We start from the raw sequence: 24,747 nt of genomic DNA on the forward strand, positions 1-24,747 counted from the left end.
ACTTATGGACCACAAGGACATTTTGCAGAAACCAGAAGATAAAGAAGAGGTTAAAAGAAACGTTCAGTGTGTGACTGAAAAACTACTTGTCTGGGAAAAAGATACTGAAGAAAGATAATAAAAAGATGGAGATGTCGACTAATTATCATTACCAGTGAGACATCAATAACTAATAGAGGATGGAAGACTAATTAATGAAGAGAATGATGTAATTTAGAAGCAATGAACATTAATTTCTTTGTTTGCTAAAAATATCTGAGCAAGTGGAAAGTTGTGTGTGTGTGCGTGTGGGAGCTGGAATTTACCCATTGCACTGTGGGAGCTTAGGCCTTAGTTCCAGCAGGCCTTAATTTTGGTAGGCGTTGAAGCTGCTACACAGATTAGAAGGGGCAGGTTGTCACCTGACTTAAGCAAGCAAAGAAAGATTTCATAGCATCTGATGCAAAGTGGGGTATAAAGAACAGTGGGAGAGGCACTTCTTTCTCTGCTACTCATGGCTGCCATGCTGAGAGGACATGCTGGAGCTGTTCCGGGAGGGCTGGGCCTTACTGCCACCTCACGACTACTTTCTTTTAGGGAAGTCAACATTTTATTGTTAGCTTCTTATTTTCACTGTCGAGGGATCTCTCAGGAAGTGAGTGGGGTGGGCAGAGTGGTGAATTTTGAAGTTGATTGGGGAGGTGGAGGGTTGTTGTTCTCTTTTATCTTTGTGTTATATTGCATTTTACTTTGAATTTTCCCTTTTCTGTGTAAATGCATAAAACCTTTCTGGTTTCAATATCAGGGTTTTTTTCCTTTCTCCCTTTCCCTTGGGGAGGGAATACTGGGCATTTTGGCCAAGGTCAAACCACAACATGCAGACACATATCCTGGCCTGAATAATGGAAAGCCTAACTCACTAACATGAAAAGACAGTGTGGGAGGGGTTCATTTATCCCACCCCTTTCGGGGACAATACACAAGCTCTTCTAGATGTCCACAGATGTCAACTGCTAATGTGGCACTAAACTGGACAGAAAGCAAAAAACCAGAGGTTTCTCTATCCTTTTAATTTTTTAACTTTAAGAAAGGAAATCACAGCTCACTTTCTGCCAATGCTTAGGAATGTGTTTCCATGAGGGAGAAAAGAAAGGGTTTCATAGGGAGAGAAGGAGAAAGGATGCTTCCAAACTTTGCAGGGCTTGGTGGCTTTTCTCTTTTCCTGAGCCCCTGAGACCTACCCACTTCCTGATCTCTTTGCTCTCTGCCTCCTAAGTCCCTGTTTAAATGGAACTTGCCCATTTAGGTGCACCAATTTCCTCCTACCACCAGCTTCTAAGCTGTCCCATGTTTGCTTTAACTTTCTTTTCCTTCTTTCTCTATGTCCTTTATAGCCACCTCTCTGTGGCTCACAGATGTGCCCAGAGAAGCTTCTGCAGGTGAGTCACAGGCCCCAAAGGCTTCCTGGAGATGCCAGACCTTTGCAACAGCAGGGTCATGTAGGTTTGTCACTTGGCTTTCCCCACCAAGTGCCATTCTCCTTCATCGTGCCCTACAATTTGCTGGCTGATGTGAACTATGCAGTAAATGGGGGAAATGACAGACTTTCAAAACAAGGAAGCTCTCCTGCATACCTGAAGCAAGAGTTCATCAACAGAATTTCAATGTACAACTGGGGCTTTCAGCCATTGGATCAATGTTCCAATGCCACCAAATCTCTGCTTTCCATATATTTACAGCAGAGAACCTACAGAACTACAGGAGCTCGACAATGAGACCTCCTTGGCAGCTGTGGTAACCCTCAGTGTTAGGATTTGGAGACCTGAAAGGCAGACTCTTTGCCCAGCAGTGTTCTCTGGCATGCTGAAAGGCAAATCTATCAGGATGGAGCTTTGCTTTTGCATCAGACAGCAGTGATCATTTCAGCAAAATCTGTTTGTGTTCCTAAGTGTGAGAAGTCCAGTGTAAAGCTCCTGAAGCACACTGTATTGTCCACCAAGAATCATCCTGTCTGTGCAAGGAAAACAAGAAAAGCTTGAAATCATTATCCCACAGAAGAGCAGAATTGACTTCCAGGAAGATCTTCATGAGCTCTTCCCTCTCACAGTCATTACTTTCTTTCTTTTTTCAACCTGGGTCCCAGTTTTAGCTCTAGATTTGGACAGAGAAGAGAGTGAGTGGTTGTAACAACATTTAATGCTGAGGTGCCAGTCCAAAGGTCTGCAAGTAATCTTGATGGATTAGGATCCCAGGGAGCATGGGATCTGTGAGGCTGCAGTTTTCATTTATTCTGAAGCTGCCTTCCTTTCCCTTGACCTCTGCAGAGCACTGCAGAGCTGCAACAGAACAAAACTGGAGCCAAAGAGCCACCCACCAGGTGTTCTCAATGTTCTCGGATGTTAAGATTCAAGAGAAACAGGAAGCAGAAATGGAGGAGCTTTGCATCAGGAGATAAGCCAACATCTCCCTGTCAAAAAGGGAGCTCAGGCTCCAGACTCAGTCTGAGCAAAGTTCAACTCTCATGTGGTGAAGAAGCAACCTGAACCATTGTGGAATACTCCTGAAATTAAGTCCTTTTCTCCTTATGTTCCTTATGGATGTCGCTGGAGTGGTGGCTTTCCTTTGTTGCTGTTCTTGGAAACTAACAAAGATCCCAGCTGGAACAAGCATTCTCAGTTTTAGTCAAGAAGCATTACTGGCCAAAAGTCATGGTTCCTTTGGTTTGGTCCCATCCTGGTTCTTTGACAGTGTTCGGCTTGGGCTATGGGGTATGTGTGCTTGGTGCGTTGTTGGAGTTATTCTTGGATCCTCGGAGCAGTAGGTTGTGGACACCAAGGAGGTTTTGTGCTGCCTTGGGGCAGAGGAGAACTCTGCAGGCTTTTCTTTTGCATTTGCTGCAGAGAAGGTTGGGTTGCTATGCATGAATTCACAAAGCAGCATGGAGCGGCTGCCATTGTGACGTCAGCGGAATGTTGCCATGTCACAGCCTTGTCCAGCCAAGGTTGCCCTGGTGCGTGGAAGGCCTCTGTGTGCAGAGCAGCTCTTTGGCTGGCTCAGTGCAGGAGGATCCTCCTGATCGAGGCACCTCAGCCAACCATTTGCACCCTGACGGGGGCATCCTTTTGGTTTTGCCTTGGTGTTGTACAGTCCGTGGACTTGTGTAGCACTGCCCAAACAATGGAACCGTTCTGTGGAGCAGTTTGCACTGCTTTTTCTTTGGCTTATTCTGGCTATTATTTTACTCACCTGGCACGTAAGTAGAAGTTTTTCCTAGGTACAGCACCAGGGAACAAAAACGCAACAAAGATGGTATTCATTTGGTAAATGTCCAGTCAAGAGCTTTAGCTACAAAGGAGATATCTCTAGCCAGTGGGTTGTGGGGAGCATTTGGAATGTCATCTGCAGTTCTTCCCTTCCCTTCCCTTCCCATCATGGGATGCTCTGTGCCAGTGAGTCTGTCATTTCCATGGTTGCTGGTTCAACCAAGCCAAATTCCAAAATGCAAGTCTGGCACACCTTTCCAGGAGTCCTTCTAAAACCTGGGCAGTTCTCTCCACACTTGAGGGAAAGCATCTTTTTTTTCTTCATTCCCTCAGTAAAGGATTTGACTGTGTGACTTGACACTTCCTGTGTGCTAAAATAGCAGTTGTCTTTGGGATGAAGTGCAAACTCCGAAAGAGTTTATGTATGCTCCTGAAGCCAGAACAGAACTGCCACAACTGAGGGGGATTTGGGGGAAGCTTTGTGGGGAAATTATTTTCAGCAACCTAATGGCAATCAGTGCCTGCAGATTATTAAAAAAGTAAAGTATGGGAAAGAGGGAAGTAAAAGGCTGCCTTAGCTTTCTGCTGGGCAGAAGAGAAGCATTGGCTCTTAAAGAACAATTTGCATTTTCTTCACCAAGTTTCTATTTACTTACGGGCAAAACAGGGGGAAACAAAGGCACAAGACATTATCCTGTTCTCTCACTTCTGTATAAACATCCCTGCAGGGATGTGCTGAAAGGAAACTGTCATCTCTTTGGCTTGACTTGTTCTCTGGGATTCCCCAGCACAGAGAGTTTTCTAACAGCATCTAGTTCCTTCTCCCTTTCCCATTGCAGGACACCTCACACGTGGATGGAGAGAAACCCATCCTTTGGTGAGTGGCAAAGCCTCCTTCGACTTTCCTGGTGTTTGGGACTTGTGGAGCAAGCTGTGAGCTTGGCCGGTTGCCTGGTAGGCTGCAAGAAACTTCAGTTCAGTGGCTGCATCAGCAGTAGCAAAGGGATCGCTGCCTCTTTGCTCATGTTCCACTTCAGAGCTTTTGAACAGACAAAAGTCAAGTTTTGCAGACAGAAGGTTGCTGGCTGATTCCAGCCAGGCTGCAATATCTCATTCACAAGAACAGGCATTACTATCTAATGGGTCTACTTAGCCCATTTGAATGGAGTTGGGAGTGTCTTAGCATCCTCTTTCTCTCAAAGTTCATGATTTCTCCTCAGTCCCCCTGGGTATAGAGATCAGTAGAATTCAGGTTCTAAATGACAGGTTACTGCCCATCCCTCACACTGCAATCTGTTCACAGAGCACACCACCAGCATCAGAATCTCCTGTGTCTCCCTCTGTTCCTGAGGATGAGGCTAAGGAAGAAGAAGGTGCCCAGGAGCTTCCACCTCTTGTCACTCCAAATCCCAAAGAAGTAAGTGGCAGCTTTGGTTGGTGCTGTCTTTGGTACAGTGCAGATCAGAAAAGGGAAATGCTCCCTGCTTCTCTTGAAACACATACACACCAACTCAAGAGTCATTTTGCAGGCCCTGACCGAAGAGCTTTCTGCCAGTGAGGACTCCTCAGCCCAGGCACAAGAGGTGGAGCGGCAGGAGAGGATGGATGGAGTGCTCAGTGTGCAGGAGCTCCTGTGAGTTAAGCTTTCTCACTTTCTCTGGGCAGGGCAGGGCATTGATGGGCTTTAGGAGGCCAGTGTCAAAGAAGGAATTTTGCATGGTTGTCATTTGGAGCACAGATGGGAGAAGCGAGCATGAGGGCAGGTGTGGGTGCCCCCTGACATACAGCACAGCTGCCTCCCTGTACTTGATTTAGGAACCTTGCAAAAATCCTTCCAAACCAGACCAGAGTATTTGGTGGCAGGCATAGGCTGAAAAAAGAGAGGTTCACACAGGGTTTCAGGAGAGAGCAAAGAATTGAACCACAAAGGCAGTCAGGGAACAGAACAGGTGGCTCAGAAAGCCTGTGCAGATTCCACCGCTGGAAATTGGGAAGTCACAACCACATAGCAACCTGGCCGGATCCCTTGGCTGACCCCAACTACTTGGTGCTGAAGATTGGGCCAGAGGCCTCCTGGGTCCCTGCCAGACTGAATCATCCTGTGATCCTATGATTATTGGATTGCAAAGTCATACACGTCTCCTCCCCATATAGCTTGCAGGATCATCCTTTGTTTCCCTGCTGAAGGCAAGAGTAATTGTGGGAAGAGTCACTTGCACTAAGAAAGTTTGTCTTAGCCAAAGAACACCTTTGGGAAGTCTCATACTCAGTGTATTCAAAGGGGGAGGAGTAGGAGCTAGCAGGCAGGAAGCTTTTGAGAATACCTGAGCATTCTGGAAAGGTCTAGCATTTCTGGAAGCTTGTTTCCCTTTCTGAGTGACAAGTGTTTCACCTGCATCAAGGACAAAGAGTGAGGCAGCCCCAGCCAGGGAATTCCAGCATTCTTTAAGGGGCACTAGAAGGCTGTTGGAAGTCCCTCAGACTGCCATATATGTGACTTAGTATGTCACCCTGGTTTTGGAAATGAGACTGCTTTGCTGTTAGACTTGTTTTTCTGTCCCCTGCTTGTAGACCAAAGGAGCTGTCTGCCGAAGAGAGAAACCCCTCTTTATTAGAGAGGTATTTGGTCATGTTGGAAGAGACAGTGGAGGAATTGAAGCTCCAGAGGGATCTGCTGAAGGAGGAGAAAGATGAGCTTACCCAGGCTCTGGCAAAGGTATGATCACCTTCATCCTAGGCAGTACTTGGGGAAGAGGGCGTGGCACCAACAAGACCAGCCCAGATGCTTCTTCTGGTGGTAGAAGATGGGGACAGCGTTGTCCTTTTGGGAAAGGAACAGGACCAGGGCAGTGACCCTCCGCCTGTCTTTAGCACTGTTGAGGCCACACCCCAAGGGCTGTGTTTAGTTTTGGGCCCCTCACAAGAAGAAAGACATGGAGGTGCTGGAGCATGTGCGGAGAAGGACAAGGGAGCTGAGGAAGGTTCTGGAGCAGAAGTCTGATGAGGAGAACTGAGGGAGGTCTTTAGCCGGACTTCCAGAAGTTGATAAATGACAGTGCTCACCAAAAAGGCTGCTCCCTGCCAAGCCTCCTCTCATTGCATGCTGCTGCTTGACACACGTAGATTTCCTTTATCCTGGGCATTTAGTTTTGGTTTGTTTTTTTTCCCTGAGAAGGAGTAACCCTTGTGTATTTTCACTTTCTTCAGCAAGTAAACTTGCTTTGGCCTAAGCTTTCCTGCATGTTTCCAGCACTAGAGTTTTAGTTAGTAAGGGACTAATTTTGTATGAAAACACAGAGTTTGTGTTGCATTACAGGTATGGGAATTGAGCAGAAAATAATCTGCCCTTGCATTGCAGCTGCTCCTCAGAGATCAGAGGGGCTGCATGTGGCAGGGCTTCCTCTCTGATTACAGCCAGTGTAGCACTGTAAGACCAGAGAGTCGTGTTCAAAAGCACAACTTGCACAAACACAAATGCACAACTAGTGCAGTTTACCAATGCAGTCTATAGCTCTGGTCGCATTGAAGAAGTACTCACACGCTCCAGATTCAGCAACAGAACCGTTTACTGAAGCAACAGGAAGAGAAGTTCAGGATAGCCAGTGACAAACAGATGAACTACTCAAACATTGATGTGTGTCATGACAGAAAGTGTAGTAAGAGAGATCCAAGAGAAGCATATAAATGGATAAAAAATAAGTCTGTAGTCCTGGGTATGCTCCAATGCCACTGGAGGCACAAAGCTCTCCTAAAGGTGTCCCTTCAGCAGAGGAGAGGCACAGTCCATTGACTGATCCCAAACAGGCATCATGTTTCTGTTACTTTTGGTCAGAATCCACAGTTGATAAAAGAAATGGAATCAATGCTTTGATCCTGCTCCAGGCACTGAGGTGGCAGTAGAGGCTCTCTGACCTTCATCAGAGCGTCTTTCCACACATCCTTGTCTCCTTAGTAACCAGGCTTAGGACAAGTGTGTTCTTTCAGGGGGGAGGGAGTGGCTACTGGCCACTACAGAGGTGGGATGCTTTTCTGTGCTTCACTGAAGCACCATCAGTGTATGAGACCTGCACTTCACTCCAAACATCCCTCTGTTTTGAGGCCTTGCTTGAGCCAGATTCAAGAGAAGTGAGAGGCCCAGCTTCTGTTTATCTGCACCAGCCTCACTAATTCTTCCCTGTTGTAATGCAGCAGTGTCCAATTCTGACCTTTTACCGGAGTGTGCCATGCAGCAGATGCTCTTAAACTTTGAGCCCCCAGATTGCAAAGGGGCAGTGTCTGGCTATGCACAGAGCTCCCAAGGAAGGACTCTAACTGTACTTTGTCCCCCTTTCAGGTTCGCCGCCAGCACGAGTCAGCTAGCAGGGGTCTGGAGTGGCTGCTCCAGGCGTTCTCTCACCAAGACCATGCCCTGGCCCAGGTGTCCAGAGAGAAGGAGTTGCTGGCGCATGAGAAGGCTGCCCTAGAGGCCCGAGTGGCAGCCATGGAGCAGAACCTCCAAGGCCTTTCAGAGCAGCTGGCAGAGGCCAGGTAAAGGCAGGGAGAACCCCCGGCTGGGACAGGATTAAAGGTCTGCAATTGGAAAGGTGGAAAGCGTTTCACGAGGATTTATTGCATCCTGTGTGCTGTGCAGATGCTTTTCATCTTCCATGGAGAGAAAATGGAAGAGTCTTGGGAAAAAAGGAAAAGGAGACTGTGCCTTCAATGTTAGTTTTCAGACAGCTAAAGCTCACAAAGCTCTCCTGAGCCTTGGGCTCCAGTTTGTGACCCCTTGCACATTCCCGTGCCAAGTCCAAAGGAAGTCAATCTGGCTCCAAAAGGAGTAGCAGGGAAACCATGCAGATGTTTGCTGAAACCTCAAGTTTCCCTCTGCTTTTGGTTTCTTCCTCTGTGCTTCTGAACATCAATCTTTCCTTGCCAAGTTTTTTGACATGGGATCTTCAGAATTCAAGGCCCCAACACACAAGTGTTGTGAGTAGGTCACTGCCATTTTAGGGTGAAGCGAGAGGGTCATGCTGAAAATCTTGAGGGCCTCCTGGGCTAACTCATATGAAGCATGTGCAAGACCTAGACTTGCTCACAGCAGCAACAGCAGCACCAGCAGGGAACTATCTTTTAACTTCTAGACAATCTCTGGGCATTCTTGCTCACCGTTCCTGTCTACTCAGCCCTCTAACCTGTCAAGTCCCTTTGGTTGGTCCCTCTTCCTCTTTAAAGAATGCTTAGTTAGCAATAAGGAAAGGTAGCAAGTTCTTCTGTTACCTTCCAGGAATTTAAACTGCAGGATTCTTGTCTCTCATCCCGGATGAGTTGTTGTCCAGAGAAAATCTATTTCAGATTTCTAACAAATGCTGCTACAAGCCTGAGATTTTACTGTATCATCGGATGTATCCCTTTAGTCCTTCTGAAATAGTAGTGTTGGGGAAATGAGATACCTCCATGCACACCGTGAACAGCATTAAAAAGTCCTGAGTCAGGCAGGAAAATAGTCTGTTCCGTGCCCCTGCAGAGTGCCTTGGAGGTGCTGATGAGATCAGGGCTGTGAGTAGAGGCTGTGCTTTTGCTCCTGGGCACAGACAGCGTGGGCACAGCTACATGTGTGTGGTTGGTCAGGCACCAGCAGTTTAAGATTTGGCTGTTAAGATCAAACTGGGCTGGGCCTCCTAGGCTGTGCTAGGTCATAACAAATTGTAACCGTGGGAGACGGGTTTTTGGACCTGAGAGACGACTCCACAGGAGTTAGCAGCAACAGGCCACTTTATTCATACGCACACACACTTATATACATTTTTAAGACTGTAACCTTCCGCAGGTGATGACACTTTGGCACTGATTATTGGCTAACAATGCAGTTTACATTACAAAGCTTCTTGTAATTGGCTGACCATGCACATCTGCTAAGACAGTCGGCAGCAGCCATTTCTGATTTCATTAATTAGTTCTTAAGGCTACAGCACTAATTTACATAGGCAGTTCAGCATATGGCTTGCTTTTTAGGTGAAATACCATATAAAATTCCAACAACAAATGCCTGGGTGCTCCCTCAGAGGGGCCTGCTCCATTATTTTAAATACACTTGTGTCTCTGAGTTTCCATGGACTCCATTTTCCATACTCAGGTGTAGGGATCTTGAACCACATCTTACTGGAAAAGCTCCCATGTGGCTGTCCGGAGCAAGAAAGTGATTTCGCTTCCTAATTTGTAGGTCAGCGAAGGAGAGCATGGAATGCAGCCTGTCTGAGGCTCAGCAGCAAATCTCTCAGCTGAAGATGGCCAGGAGTCACCTGGAAGGCCGAGTTCACACAGTCATGCAGGCCAAGGAGGTGATACAAGGTGAGACCCTTATGTGTTTTGTTTCTTCTGATGCTCCTGCCCAGAGAAGTTGCTACAAAACCACCTGTGTCTGCTGGGCCTCTGAGCAGTGAAGAAGCTGGGGACAGGTCCTAGAATGAAACTGAAAGGGCTTAAGGTCAGCAAAGTCTCCTCCTTTAGTAGCATAGACTCTGAATGTCACCCTTTGTCATGTTTGCAGAGGATGTGAAGTGCCTTCGACGTGAACTGGAAGCACAGAGATCCCTCATGAAGCAGGAACAGGAAGAGGTGGCACAACAGCTGCAGTGGACACAAGAGCAGTGCAGCAATGCACTCAGGCTTTGGGAATCTGCTCATGAAGAGGAAAAAAGAAAGCTCTTGCAAAAGCTGGTAGGAAACAATGCACATCTGAATTTTTCAGGCAAGCTTTGTGGCCAACTGCAGTCGCAGGAACTGCCTTCCTTTATTTCTGTCCTCCACGGTGGACAGAGACCTTACCTCTGGTCTTGAAGCAGATGGAACAGGCTCCTAATTCCTGGTATTTCAGCTGGTAGCCTGTCTTGTGACTAGGGCATCAGGGTGCCGGCCTGCTCAGTGCCCTGCAGTCCCCATCTGCAACTTTACATAGATGAAAAGGCTGGTGAACTTTGACAGCAGAGCCCCTGAGAACAGGGAGGAATCCTGAGGATAGAGGTACCAAGAAACAGGCAGCTAGGAGAGAGGAGAAGGGGACACCTCCATATCTTTCCCCTGCTGTTTAATTCCCAGTTTGGACATGATTCCTGGAGGGCACAAAGGCACTACTGGGCACTGTTCAGGTGGAGGGTTGTGGGAGGGATGAAGCTTCCCTTCTTCATTTGAGGAGCTTGGCTGTGCCTTCATGTGGAAGTGTGTTCCTCCCCTCATCAGACAAGTGAGCTGGAAGGCCAGCGTTTGGAGGCACAGGAGCTGCTGGAGCATCAGAAGACCTTCATGGCAGAGGTAGAAAGGCAGCACGAGAGAACACTGCTTGAGATGAAGCAGGAAGTTGCCACCATGAAAGCTGAACAAGACAAGGTAGGAAGCAGAACCAAGCAAGAAGTAAAGACTGTGAAGGGAGAGCTTGTGTGGTGCTTTTGACTATTTGGGGCTCCTGTTGTTAGTGCTCATCTGGACACCGTCCTTCTGGGTAGAATTGTCTCTTAGATGCCCCTTTGTAAACAGGAGTGACACTTTAGCAACCATGAGAGCTTGTGCCCTGAGGGACAGGACCTCCAGTGGGAGAGGCTTCCAGAGGTCAAATGTCAGGAAGGCAGGGGTGGAATTGGAGGCCTGAAGAGAACATGAATCCCACAACTGTCTCTTCTTGCAGAAGAGGAGGGATAGCCTGGGCAGCAAGGCCAGGTGCTTGAGAACTGCCACTCCCTCTGATGGTCTTGTGGTCTCCATCACAGCTGGTCTGAAGGAGACTTACTGCTCCAATGAATCTCAGCTGCCACCCTGGACAGCAGGGCTGGTCCGCTTGGCCAGCAATCATCCCAGTGGATTTCTGCTGGCCTGTGACTCATAGCCTAGTTTTTTGAGGTGTTTGTTCAGGTGAAAGTGGTGACCCAGGCAGAGTTTGGATCAAGTCGTCCATATCCATTGGGAGCCCTTTCCTAATGATGGGGTGAAATTTAAAGCTCTTCTTGCCCTTTCCTCATAGTCTCTGATATGGTTGACAGTGACAAGCTGTAGCCTCTGACCGCGTTATTCTATTTGACTGGAGGTGCAAGAGTTGAGATCTGAGCTTGCAACGTCACCCAAGTGTTCTGTGGGAAGTTTAAAGCCATCTCCTCTACTTTCCTGTGTAGGTCCTGCAAGAAAAGGACCGTGAGAAGACTGTTCTCCTCGAGCGGCTATGCCAGATTCAGGTAGAGCTACTCCAAACCTGGCAGCAACTTGAGCAGCTGAGGCAGGAGGCAAGAAAGCAGCAAGAGAATGGACAGGTGAGCCTGAGTAATCCAGTGACAGAGGGAAGGGCAGCAACAAGGGCCTGCAAGGTAGATCTTGGGACTGAGGTGCCAAGAGGACTACTGCAGGCAAGTCCCCGCAGGGGATTGGTCACAAAGCTGAGCAAGATCTGACTGAGGCACAGAAACTGCTTAGGAATAAGGTGCTGAAGGCTGAACTCATGTCAGAGATTTTCCAGGAATAGAGGAGACGATGGGAGGAGACAGAACATCAGAACAAAGAGCTAGAAGTGTGCGTGCAGTCCTTGGAGGGGGAAGGGGGTTGTTAGGAAGAAGTGGAGCAGTCATTCTTGTAGTAATTTCTCAGGAAGCCTTTGAAAATGCAACATAAACCTGGCCATGAACTCGTGTTCCCTGGGACATCTCTGCCAGATCCTTTTCTGACACAGACCAATTTCTTGTCCCAGATCTACAGAGGTGAACCTTTCATCACACCTGTTGCTGCAGCAGCACCCTTTAAAGAAGCCTTTGCTCCCCAGCTTGAGGAGTCGAGCACCAGCAGTTCTTCCATCTTGCACCTGGGTGCAGAGCAGCTTGAAGAGATGAGCGAGGAGGAGTCCCTGAGGCTGCTGAGTACGTCTTGTGTATTTCTGGTCTCCTAGAGCAGTGTACTGTGTGCATGTCTCATCATGAGCTGTGCCACGTGTTCCTCCTCAGTTTAGTGTCCCAGGGACATTTCCACCTCCCTGCAGAACCTGTTGCTGTGGTGTTAGGCAGCAACAAAGCACTCGGGGTGCTTCTCCTGCCTCTGAGGGCAGCTCACCCCGAGAGGCCTTTGCCGGAGCTTCCTTCTACACTGAAGGCAAAAAGCAGGGATTGTTGCCAGATGAGGAAAAGGCTGTGACTTTGTGAACTGCTGTGTGCTAGTGGCCTAATGGAGCAGAATATTTGGCTTCCTAGAGTCTCTCTAGACTCCTGACTTCTCACCAGTCATTGGAGCCAAAATACTACACTGAAAGCAATGTCTGTTGGGGTTGATTTCTTATTGGTGTTGGTTTTGGCTGTTATTACTATTGCCATTACATCTACAGTTTGTTTTTGTAAGAATTCTACCATTTTGTCAGCAAGAACTCCTTTGAAAAACATCAAGTGACAGCATGAAGAAGAGAGGAAGGGAAAGGTGTTTTCAATGTGCCCCAAAAGCAAATCAAGATACCTTTATAACAATCCCCATTTCATTTCTTCCTTTTATACTTTTAAAGATTTATTAAAGGGGCACATCTATGTGGCATCATCAGGTAAAAATGCCCGGCAGGCAATTCTCATGAGCAAGTCTCCAGCCCACCCACTGGATATTCCGCCAACACAGGGCACTTTGTTATGGCTGATTCCCAGCCTGTTCATGTTCTTGCAATACTAAGCACTGGCCTCAAGCCCTGCACAGATCATTCTTTAGGAAAAGAGTTGACAGCCCTCTTAACTGTCTGTCTACCATCAAGTATTGGACCAAAAATTGCACTGATCTAGTGCTCCATGTGTGTGTTCTCAAAGGCAATAAGGTTCCATCTTGAATGGGGGCAACAGCTCAGCCTGTCTGGGGCTCCTTCACGTGGCTGTCAATGCTTCTTCTTGGGCTTTAGCAACCCTTTTGTCATACCTGCCCTACCGTTGAGGGCTGGTGTGATTGCAGAGATTGCAGCCTCCCTTAGCTGAATGTTTCCCTTATGTGCTTAGTTTCCTGTCAAGGGAAGCCTTTCAAGTTTGGAGTGCAAACAATCAGACTTTGTGCAGGTCATCAATACTACAAAGCTGCCTGTGTGTTCCTCTTGTTGTTGCTGTTGTAGGTGTAGTTCTTAGCCAACTGACCACAAAGTGCTCAGAGCCCCAGCCAGAGGGGCTGCCTGTTGGATGTGCTGGAAGGTGGTATCTCTGTTTTGAAGTGAGCATGTTGCCTTTTGTGTCTTTCAGGGAGCATTGTAAATGTGGGAGATCCAATGAAGAAATACACTGGATGGGAAAATATTGGCCGAGGGTGAGTGCAACCACACCTACTTCTACAAAACCATGGGCCAGGTATTTTGCTGGTGTCATACCAAGCATGAAGTCAGGCAAGCTCCAAGCATGTTCAGACACTGGACTCAGAGTCTCCTGTCTCTCAGAGCTGATCAGGATTTATAATTCTGGCCCCAAGGCATGGTCAAAGACATCTAGAGGCTGGCAATGTCTTACGTGCAGCAGGGAGCAGGATTTGCAAGGTCTCCTAACCCTCAAGCATGTGGCAGCTGGTTGCTTATTTTCATAGGAGAAATGCTTTTTGCATGGCTCACAAGGTGACAGACAGGCTAATGGAAGGACAAAATGTTATTGCCTAAATGAGCAACTTCCCCACTGGTAGCTGTCACATTACAGTTTTCAGTAACTTGTCTTTCCAATCTTCTGCTGAGAACAATATGCAGTAGTCAGGTTTATAACCACCGAGTTTAGAAAGTGAAATGAGAGATGAAAGAAGGAGCTCTCTTTTCTAGCAGGGGCAGTGAAAACACAGAACTTCAGGAAAAGACTGCCAGTGCACTTGAGAGGAAAATGCATCATCTGCCGGATGGCTTTAGGGCTTGATTGGAAATAATGCCCCAAGATATTATCTTTTTCAACCCAACTTTGCTTCCTCTATGTCAGAAGGCAATAAGAATAGAAGATACCTCAAAAGTAGGGTCCTTCCCCGATCTGGTGCTTCTAACAGAAGCAGCTGCCAATGAGTCTTGACACACGAAGAAGCTATCTAAGGACCCTGTGTTTTGAGGACTTTTCCCTTTTGGGTGTGAAACAATCAACCCCTTAAGCTGCTCTAGCTGTGACCTAGCAGGATGGCTGGAGACTGCTTTCCTTGCCTGCTGGAGAAAGCTGTGTCCACATCCTCTCCTGAAAGGGCCATCACCTGTGTTCAGCTTCTCGGAATGACTGCGTGGCGCTGCCTGGCTTTGGCAGAGAGATTCAGAAGAGAGGTGTGAGAAGGCCCAACAGAACTGTAGGTTCCATTGCCTGGGAAGAACACACGTGCACACAGGCACAGAAAGAAAACAGGAAAGAACCACCCTCCATAATCTCATGTGTCCATTTGAGATTTGGACCAGCTCTTTCTCTTCCTGTTGGAGCTCAGTTTTGTCTTGGACACCTGAGCAGAGGGCTGCTTGTGTTCTGTTGCTGAAGAGTAGATGAAGCCAGGTCTTTATTAGAAACAGTCCAAGCAGTCTGGGCTGGCTTTCACTCCTAGGCACCGATCAGCTTCTCTTTTCTTCCCTGCTCTTCTGTTTCTAGGGCTTTTGGAACTGTTTATAAAGCATTCAATGCTGTCACAGGAGGAGCGGTAAGTGCCAACAAGTTTGCAGCTCCTGAGAGCAAGGGGCCTTTGTAATATCAGTTACAAATTACACTAATGTTGAACCACAAGGCCATGAGGCACAGCTTGGCTGTGTCATTCCAAAATCCTCCACTCCACGCTTGTTGTGCTCTTGGGCGAGAGACTTCTCTGTTAACGCTTTTCACATCATTTTAGGTGGCCATAAAGCAGATCAATCTGGAAGAACAGAGCAACAAGCAACTACTGAAAGAAATCCTGATCATGAGGGATAAGATCCACCCCAATATTGTTACCTATTTAGACAGGTAAGTAATTCTGCTATTATCATGTCAATGTTCATTTACCTACTTCCAAGACAAAGGCTAAAAACTGGCAACAAAATGGATCTTATTTTCAATGTACACCATGTATGGGAGGAAATTGCATTTTGTTTCCATTAATGGTTGCTGGCATACACAGTTTGGAGACCATTTTCAAAAACGCGGATCTGTCACTAAAATCAACTACCTGTACATTGTCTCCCTCCATGTTGTTTTGTGCTTTGATTTTATTCCAGTGCCTTATGCTAAGTGCAGATACAACATCATAGAAATCTTTTTCCTTGGTGGTCCTACATTTTTGTATTACCAAAAGACTAGGCTCAGGCACACTTAATTTGCCAGCCTTTCAACGGGTTTTCCTGTTTGGGAGTATACCTTATGCAAGGTTTTCCAAAGGCTGGACCAAAGTCTGTCCTCAGTGCTGCACAACCTTCTCCCCTGGATAACAGTGGTGAAAATTGTGTCTCCTTGCTGCTGGAGTGACTGGTGGCATTTATGTGTTAAGAGGGTGAACCAGCTGAGGGGATGTGTCCTGCTTTCAGATTTCTCTTTGCTCTTATTAAACTACTTTCTTCCCTTGCTTGCCCCCTTAGCCATCTCCCTTTTCATGGCTGTGCCTTTCACACTTAGACTGCACGGATTGCAAGCCCTGTGTGTGTACAGCCTAGGCAGAATGTCTCTGCCTTTTAGCCTGTCTTCATGTGCAAGTGACCTGGAAACAAAACTCAGCAGAGCAGCCTTTTCCATAAGGCAATTTAAGTGTGCACATTTCTCTGCACGCTGTTGTTTTCTTTTACCAGCTACCTTCTCAGAGAGGACCTCTGGCTGGTGATGGAGCACATGGGTGGAGGCTCTTTATATGATGTTATTAGCGAGACAATGATGGCTGTAGGACAGATAGCAGCTGTCTTGCGGGAGGTAAGGGATCCCACTTGTGCTTCTGATGGCTTGGAATGGATTGTCCTTATAAAGAGGTGTTGTGAGCAGGAGGGATTTCCTGTTCACAGTTTTGGTCCTGGGTGGCTTTTAGGATATGGGGGAGAAAGAGGCTCCAAACTGAACTGCCTGCCAGTGTCCCTGCACTTACACTATTTTTTTATTCTTATGATACCTTTAGTACTGTTATTGTACACTATATCTCTGCTTTTTACATTTAATTACTGATTTCCACGTTGCCCCTCTAAACATTTGCCTGGAGCCTGTCTGTACTGCATTCCTTGCCTGCAAAAGCAAAGGGGCTGGTGGCGGAATTTTGAAGTCATGGCAAAGAAAAATAGAGACTCGTTTCTCCCAGTCCTCAGCTTCAAAGGACAGCATTGCACTCAAGATGCTGTTTCTTTCTGAAGACTCACCAATCTGCTACTTCCAAGGCTGCCATCAAGGCTAGCAATCAAATCTTTATCATGCAGCCTCCTGCCCAAGGGTGATCCACTTCATGCCAGTTTTTGGCAAAGCCTTGCTGGCCCTCTGTGTGGAAAAGGCACATCCACTGCAGCAGTAGTCGTTCTGGCTGGGTTTTCAGGGGACAATCAACAGCAACAATTGATGTTTCTCTTTCAAAAGCAACTAAGCCTTCCCTGCCAGTATCCTAGCTAGACACTCCTAGTGTTGGAGCAGCGAGCTCTTTTTCTTGACAGCACCATGACCTGCCATTGCTCACTATTTCCCCAGAAATGGGAAAACGTTTTAGAGCAGTTTCCTTTTTTGCCTGATGAACGCAGATTGCTAATTAATACCCTCCTGATTGTTCATTCTCTCTCAGTGCCTGCAGGGACTGGCCTTCCTGCATTCCAACCACGTGATGCACAGAGACATTAAAAGTGAAAACATTCTTCTGGGTCTGGACGGATCCGTGAAGTTGGGTGGGTATTCTTGCCAAAGCTCAGCATTCCGGGGATGTGGTGTGGGGGTGCTTTGAAGTGACTGCCACTTGCCCAACAGTGGTTCTTGTGGGGGTACATTAAACCCTGCTGTAAGCAAAGAGCATGGCAGCAATGGACAGAGAGGTGTGGAGAGGAAAATAATGTTAAGAGTGTCTTTGTTTTGTGTGTGTCCCTTCCAGAGGGAGGGCGTTACAATCTAAACCTTCAGGTGAAAAATTAGAAGTCACTGCCTGAAGCCCAGGGGGTTTGTTAAGTGGACACTGTCTGATTTTCTTGGTTGCACCCCTGAGGAAAGAGAGCGTGGCCGGCTGCTTTTCACGATAGACTTGACATTGGATTCTCAGACTTAGAGTAGGAAATTCTTTTCCTTGGCTTCCCAGTTAAAGCTTGTTTTAACAGAGTTTGTTTTTCTCCTCAGCTGATTTTGGCCTCTCTGCTCAGCTCACCCCTAAGCACAGGAAACGCAGCTCGATGGTTGGAACTGTTTACTGGATGGCCCCTGAAGTTGTGAGAAACCAACGCTACGGTGCCAAGGTGGATATCTGGTCACTTGGCATTGTGGGAATAGAGATGCTGGAAGGACTACCTCCTTACTTTCAGGAAACCCCTTTCATGGTAAGCTGCAAATACCTTTAGACAATGTGTGTCTTTCTAATCCATCTCATGTTCTGTCTCCCATGAGATTAAATGCCATCCCCACCAGCTTCAGGGCATCTGGATGAAAATTACGGACGTGGAAGAAAGAGGTAGAAGCTCATGTTTCCTTTTTCTTCAGGCTCAATACCTGATAGCCACAAGAAGTGCACCCAAGCTGCAGAACCCCTGGCTACACACCCCTCTCTTGCATGCCTTTCTGAACTGCTGCCTGCAGAGGGACGAGGAGAGGCGAGCATCTGCCTTGGAACTTCTGCAGGTAAAGCGGGAAGCGGCTGCAGGCAAAACAGCTCTGCCCTGTCAGGGATTCCTTCTCAGCTAAACTGCAAGGCACCAGACAGGCCCCTCTTCTATTAATCTCCACTCTTGGGGCTATGCAGATGGAATTGAAGGAAGATCCTAGACTGCTTGGGCTTGGAAGGGACCTGGGAAGGTCGTCTAGTCCAGCCCCCCTGCCCTGACCTCAAGTGTTTCCTGGGATGGGGCAACTAGCAGCCTTCTGGGCAATTCGTGCCAGTGTTTCACCACGCTCCCCATAAACAATTTCTTCCTTACAGCTAGTCTGTAGTGAGCTCTTTTAGTTGAAACCCATTCCCCTTTCTCCTACTGCAACTGGCCCTGCGAAAATATGTGCCCCTGTGTTTCACAGCAGCCCCCTGAAGTACTGAAAGGTGAAAAGGTCTCCTCAGGGTCTGCTCTTCTCCACACTGAACAAGCCCAATTCTCTCAACTTTTCCTCAGAGGAGAGGTTCCAACTTCTGACCCTTTCTGTGACCCAGTATTACACTTCGGTGGTGTATTCAGTTTTACCTGGTAGCAAAAGAGCTGAAGCAGAACAATGCCAGGCCTGAAAGTTGGTGGAGGAAAGCAGTGAAAGCAGTCCCAGCCAAGCAGTCTGAGATTTGGCTGTGTTTGAGGTGTTGGAGTATCCTGAGGGAAGGCTTATGCCTCTCATGCATATTGGCAAATAAAACAGCCCATGGGCGTAGAAAAATCAAAACTAAGTGAGTATCCTGAAAGGAACAAAGCCCTGGGACAGCAAACAACATTCCCAGAAAGCTGTCAGAACCAAAATCCCGTGAAGAAGAAGACACCTTGAGGAATGGATTAGTCACTTATAGGCCAGGTTTGCCTGGGATAACAAAGTCCTGGGCATGAAGAAAGAGATGCAGATGGTCCCTTCAGTCCTATTTCTGCCTTTTTCTGGGAACCAGGGGAATCCTAATTGAGTCTGTGAGAAAGTGAGTTTGGAAAGTAACGGCTCCTTTTTTTATTCCTTTGAGCAGCATCCATTTTTAAATTCAGCGGAACCTCTCTCCAGACTGCTTCCTGTGATCCTTGCAGCGAAGCAGTGGAGGGAGTACACAATGTAAAAGCCCAGCTCCAGGGCCAGCTCTGAGGGGGACTCAGAATGAAAACTTGGTAAGACCTCAGCTCTCTTGGAAGATTGCCTTCCTTGTCAGCCTGTGAGTCAGCACAATATTCACTTCTGAACTGGCCATTGTTTCTTACAGATGAAAAGTCCCCAATGAAGAGCATGGCCACCAAAACATCGTGTGGAGATCCAGGCTTTCAGTTTTGTATAGAGACAGTTGCAGTTCCTGACTAATACAGCCAGCATGTCTCCTCTGTGACTGCCTCCACTTCCAAGGTGCCCATGGATAACGGGTACTCTGCAAGTGGAAGAGAACACAGTGGGGACGTCTGCTGGCAATCCAGTTAGAGTGGAGAACAAACAGGCCAAGACGTTTCTGGAGTGCGAGGCTGAGAACTTCCTGACACGGCAGGTGAGTGAGCCAAGTAGGAAAGGCACCCGCCAGACCTCCTGTTTGTGACCAGAGAAGGACAGGGGGATATCAGGAGGGTTGGAGGCCATCTTGGGCTCAGAGGTTGTGAAATGATGGGGTTTGATTCTTGGAGAAGGAAGGAAGGGGTTCAGCAGAACTGCTGCCTTGGACTGCCCTGCCCTTCCCATCTTGAGAGAGAAAAGTTTTCACTTCTCTGGACAACATACGCCACTGTTTCAGCGCTCTCCTTGTAGTAAATAATTTCTGAAAGAGATCAAATTTAAACACTCTTTTAGTTTAAAATCATTCTCCCTTGTCTTCTTGCCACAGGCCCTGCTAAATAATGTGTCCCCAACTTTCTTAGGAGCCCCCTTCAAGAGCAGCAGGAAGGTCTCCCTGGAGACCTCTTCTTCAGGCTGAACAAGCCCAGTACTCTCAGCCTTTGCTCCAGGGACAGGTGTTCCAGCTTCTGGTCATTCCTGTGGCCAGGTTTTGCATTTCAGTAGTCTATTCTATTTTCCCTGTAGGAAAAAAAGGACTGAGGTAGAGTGATTCCAGATACAGGGGCCTGAAATGGTGTTGGCGAAGGAACCCAAAGAAATCAGCCCAAGCCAAGCACTCCGAGATTTGGGTCTGGGAAGGAGGGGCTGTGGTGGCTCCTCTTGAGCATCAGAGGGAGCCCAGCTTGTCCTTCCTACTCCATTCTTGGAGGTTTCTGCCTCCATTTAGTAGGTTGACCTGGCAAAATGCCAAGTACTGACTATGGGGTCAGAGAGGCCCCCTCCAAGGGAAAGGGAGACTGGGGAGGGGGGGGAAAGTAGAACTGAAACTTAAAACAAAACTAGTTTTTATTTTGTGGGAGTTTTGGCCCAGTAGGCCTTAGTTTTAGTAGGCCTTAGTTTTAGTAGGCTGTAGTTTAGCAGGCCCTGATAGTGCTACATAGATACTGAAGAGACAGGTTATCACCTGACTTAAGCAGCCAAGAGATATTTCATAGCAGCTGACGTCAAATCAAGTATTAAAGCAAGTGTGGGGAGGTGCCTCTCCCCGTTTCCTTCACGGCCACTTATCTGAGAAGGATGTGCTGTGTCGTTCTGAGAGGACCAGCCCTCACTGCCACTTACCTCTACTTCGCATCAGTTTTGTCTTAGGGAAGTAAACATTTTTATTTTTAGTCTCTCTTTTTAACTTGCTGAGTGTTTCTTGGGAAGTGACTTGGGGTGCTTTGTAGATCTGAAATGATGGGAATCTGTTTTCAGTGGGAGGTGGTGGATTGTTGTAATCTTTTACTCCTGTGTGGATGTGTTGTATTGCATTTTGCTTTTAATTTTCTCTCTTCTCTGTAAATATAAAAACCTGGCTGTTTTAATTTCCAATTTTTCAGTTTGGGTTTTTTTCCTCCCTTTTTTCCCTGGGAGTTGGGGGGGCCCTCTGTGACTCTCTAGTGGGTACTTGGTATTTTGCCAGGTCAGCCCACTACATATCTTTACAGAGAAGAGGGAAAATTAAAAGCAAAATGCAATATAACACACCTATACAAAGGTACAAAGAAAGAACTGTTGCCGACCATGCTCTAGGGAGACTCCACACACCAATGTGATGTTCAAGCAAATCCCAAGTTTATTCAAAAACACAGGTATATATGACCTCAAGTGACCCCGCCCCAGGTGCGGTGGTCTGACTCCAATTGGTTGAGGCTGGGAACATGTCCTTTTAAGGTGAAAATGAAACTTGTAATGTGGTCCTCCAGACCCACCTGAATCAGGGGCTGCAACATCTCCCCCTTTTGTTTCAAAGAACAAAGTAAAAATGCAAACAACATAATACACATCATGCATATTGCAACTTGAACAGAAAGGCTGAAAATTTTGAAAATTGAGAAATAACATTTTGAAAGTCTTAAATTTTGCTAATTCAAGACTTAACAGGGTATTTGCAGGTTACACATCCCTACCTCCCCCTCTCTTTTCAAAACAGAACTTTTGGAAGGAGGTACAGTAACCTTTGTAAACTAACACAAACCAATACATGACTAAGACATGTATGTTTGGAATTTGCAAACTTACAACTAGTGCAAAACAAGAAACTTTTCTTTCACGCATGAAATTGTGGTCTTTTTGTGCAGTCGTCACAACACAGACCACTGTAAACAAACTACAAATTTTTATTAAATTTTGTGCAAAGTGTCTAAGAGTGCAGAGTGACTTAACTTAGTAAAGAAGCAAGTTCAGTCCAGCTGAACTAAATCTTCTTATGTTATAGTTCAAGGTCCATTCTCAGAACTTCTGTGTGGCCATCACAGAGGTTTGAGAATGAAGCTTTGATTTTTAGTCACCTTATACACTCCTGGTAAAGCAGCAAACAAGTGTGAATTTACAGAGAAAATTCACAAAGGCTAAACGTAACTATTTACATTCTGCAGAAAATGTTCAGCAGCTGAGGGGACAGGTGTCTTTATCCCTACAGCTTGCTGGGCAACTTGGCAGTGCAATAAGCTCAAAACTGCACTTTAACTGAAAGTTAACAGAATTTCAAAATACAGGCTAAACAACATGCTCTTGAACTGGACTGTTCTTGTTTGATTGGACAGTTAACGACTAGTCCTAGGCTACTAGTGCTTGTGGTTGTGGTTGCCAGATGGGGAAGGCAGCTTGGCTCCAGTTTCCATGAGCTATTTGACTGGCTGCGCCCCATGGCTTGCAGCCCCTCTGGTTTTTTGGAGGCCCAGCTCCCCACCCCATGTTTGTTAGAGGAGTACCATCCTTTTTATATTTAGAATGACAATCCTGGGCTTTGTGACCAAGTCTGTGACAACGGTTACATTCTCCAGTGAAGCTTTGAGTTCTGCTATATTTTGGTTGTGCTGGACAAGATTTTGTTGTTAAATTCCAGGGTCTTTTTCCCCTTTTTTGGGTGGATTGTTTGCTAAGAGCTGTGGCTAGGGCAGAGGCATGTAGCTTTGCTTTTTCCTCCTCTTCTACCCAGGGCAATCTGGCACAGGCTTCAATTAACTGTACCAAAGTAGCTGTGGCTGGTAGAGAGGCTATGAGCTGTTTGCATTGAGGATTGGCATTATTAATTACCAGATCTTTCAATAAGGCTGGTTTCATGTCAGGGGTAATATTTGGAGCAGCATCCAAAGCTTCTGTTACTTTATCTACAAATTCCATGAATGTCTGTCCAGGTTTCTGCATTATTTGCATATAAGGTAGAGAAGGTTTTCCCTTCTTAGGCAGATTAGAGAATGTGGTCAAAGCAGCATTCTTTGACTGTTGCAAAATATGAAAATGTAATGCAGCTTGTGTTTGTGGGTCTTCATAAGCTCCTGATCCCATTAGCTGGTCTAAAGATGCTAATTTTAAGGGATGTCCAGTTTCTAAGTGTATATTTTTTGCCTGTTCCTCCGTTAACTGCTCTTTCCATTTCTGTAGAAATATCATATAAGCAGTAGGAGGTAGAATAAACTCCATTAAAGCCTTAGTGTCTGCTGGGATTAGGTTGTTGTATTTTATGAAGGCTGTGATTTGGTTTTTTACCAAGGCATTGTCATAGCCGTATTGAAAGACTACACTGTGTATTTTTTGTGCAATTTTCCAATCAAGTGGCTCCCATTTTGAGCCTTGTGTAGTGTTAATCACAGGCGCAGAAACCAGGGGAGGTGAGGGTGTACCTACTTCTGCAGCTATGGATCCTAACTCTTTGTACCTTTGCTGGGTATTAAATGTGAGGTCGCGAGGTGGCTTTGTGAGTCCATCTGCAGAATCTGGTACCTGGGTATCAGAAAGCTTTGAAAATAAGTTAGCAGCATCGCAATTCCCAGCTCCCCCCACCCTGTTCCAAACAGAGCCTTCTTCCTGCGCTGTTGTTGAAGACTGCAGGTGCCAGTTTTCTGGCGCGGGGAAAGTCCCTACGGGCGCGGGGGGTTCCAGTGCCGGTGTTGGCAGCTGCGGGCAGCGCGCGGCTATCGGGGAGAGGGTCCCCGCTGGTGCTGCAGCGCTTGTGTCCTGCGCGACTGGCGCTGTGGGAACTCGCTCTCGGGACACTTGCGCTATGGAGGGCGCACAGTGAAGGGGACGCGCTTCCCTGGCTCCGCTCCACTGGGGAGGAGTCTCTCCCCTCTCCATGATGTAGTCGATCCACGCAGGAGGTGGTGGGGGTGGCGCGGGAACTGATCCGCCCCCGGCCCCTGTGGGCTGCGGGGGACTCGCGCCTGGCGCATGCGCTGTGATTTACATGCAGTAGGGAGGGGGGTTGGGCGGTCCTGGCGCCTCGTGGTAAGGGCGCGCCGTTCCTTTGTTTGATTTCGCGGGCTTTGCCATCACGTGGACTGCCAGGTTGTGTGGCAGAGAGGGAGCTGCAACACGTGTCATTGCTTGGCTGTCCTTGCTGTGAAGGAGGTGCCAGCCGTCATGGGAGGGGCAGAGAGGGCAAGGTAGACACTGCTCTCCCTGCAAGCCAGAGCTGAGGCTGTCAGTGCTCTGCCACTTCTCTCCCTGCTCTTGGCTTGGTGCTGAACACCTGTACCTCAGTGACAGTACAGGGAAGGTAGAGGGAAGTTCTTGAGAAGAACATATGTATCTAAATCCTACTGGGATAAACCTTACTTAAAATAAGTGGCATTTTCTGACAAAAGGCCTATGCTGCTCATCTCTTTTGACAATTAGCACGGATCATGTCTTTAGAAAAGAGGAACCTAAGTGACTCTTTGGAGTCTCCTGAAAGCAACCAAGCCCTGGGACAGCAAGCAGCATTCCCAGTGTGCTGCCAGGGCCAAAGTGCCAGCATACCCAAAAGACCTGAATAAAGGTCTGAATAGGATTATGAGAGGCATTTGCCTGTGATAGGAAGGACTTGGACACGAAGGCAGAAGGGCACATTGCCCTCAGCCCATTTCTGCATCTTTCTGGGAACGAGAGGAATCCTAATTGAGTCTGTGAGAAAGTGAGTTTGGAAAGCAACGGCTCCTTTATTTTTCTTTTTTCCTTTGGGCAGCATCCATTTTTAACTTCAGCCAAACCTCTCTCCAGACTGCTTCCTGTGATCCTTGCAGCGAAGCAGTGGAGGGAGTACAGAATATAGAAACCCAGCTCCAGGGCCAGCTCTGAGGGGACTCAGAACAACAGCTCTGTAAGACCTCAGCTCTCTTGGAAGATTGCCTTCCTTGTCAGCCTGTGAGTCAGCACAATATTCACTTCTGAACTGGCCATTGTTTCTTACAGATGAAAAGTCCCCAATGAAGAGCATGGCCACCAAAACATCGTGT

At 47.2% G+C, this 24,747-nt stretch overlaps 1 protein-coding gene across 1 annotated transcript; it reads left to right on the forward strand.

Moving 5' to 3' along the window:
- The first annotated feature begins 10,586 nt into the window (after positions 1-10,586).
- LOC139685027 (serine/threonine-protein kinase PAK 3-like) lies at positions 10,587-24,563 on the forward strand. Its single transcript, XM_071581548.1, has 11 exons — positions 10,587-10,607; positions 11,384-11,518; positions 11,950-12,115; positions 13,451-13,514; positions 14,798-14,846; positions 15,036-15,145; positions 15,961-16,078; positions 16,923-17,022; positions 17,462-17,658; positions 17,819-17,956; positions 24,477-24,563. The coding sequence occupies exons 1-11, from the start codon at positions 10,587-10,589 to the stop codon at positions 24,561-24,563; spliced, it is 1,185 nt and encodes a 394-aa protein (XP_071437649.1).
- The last annotated feature ends 184 nt before the right edge of the window (positions 24,564-24,747 follow it).

This window comes from Pithys albifrons, chromosome Z (genome assembly GCF_047495875.1).
Source record: "Pithys albifrons albifrons isolate INPA30051 chromosome Z, PitAlb_v1, whole genome shotgun sequence".
Lineage (NCBI taxonomy): Eukaryota > Metazoa > Chordata > Aves > Passeriformes > Thamnophilidae > Pithys > Pithys albifrons.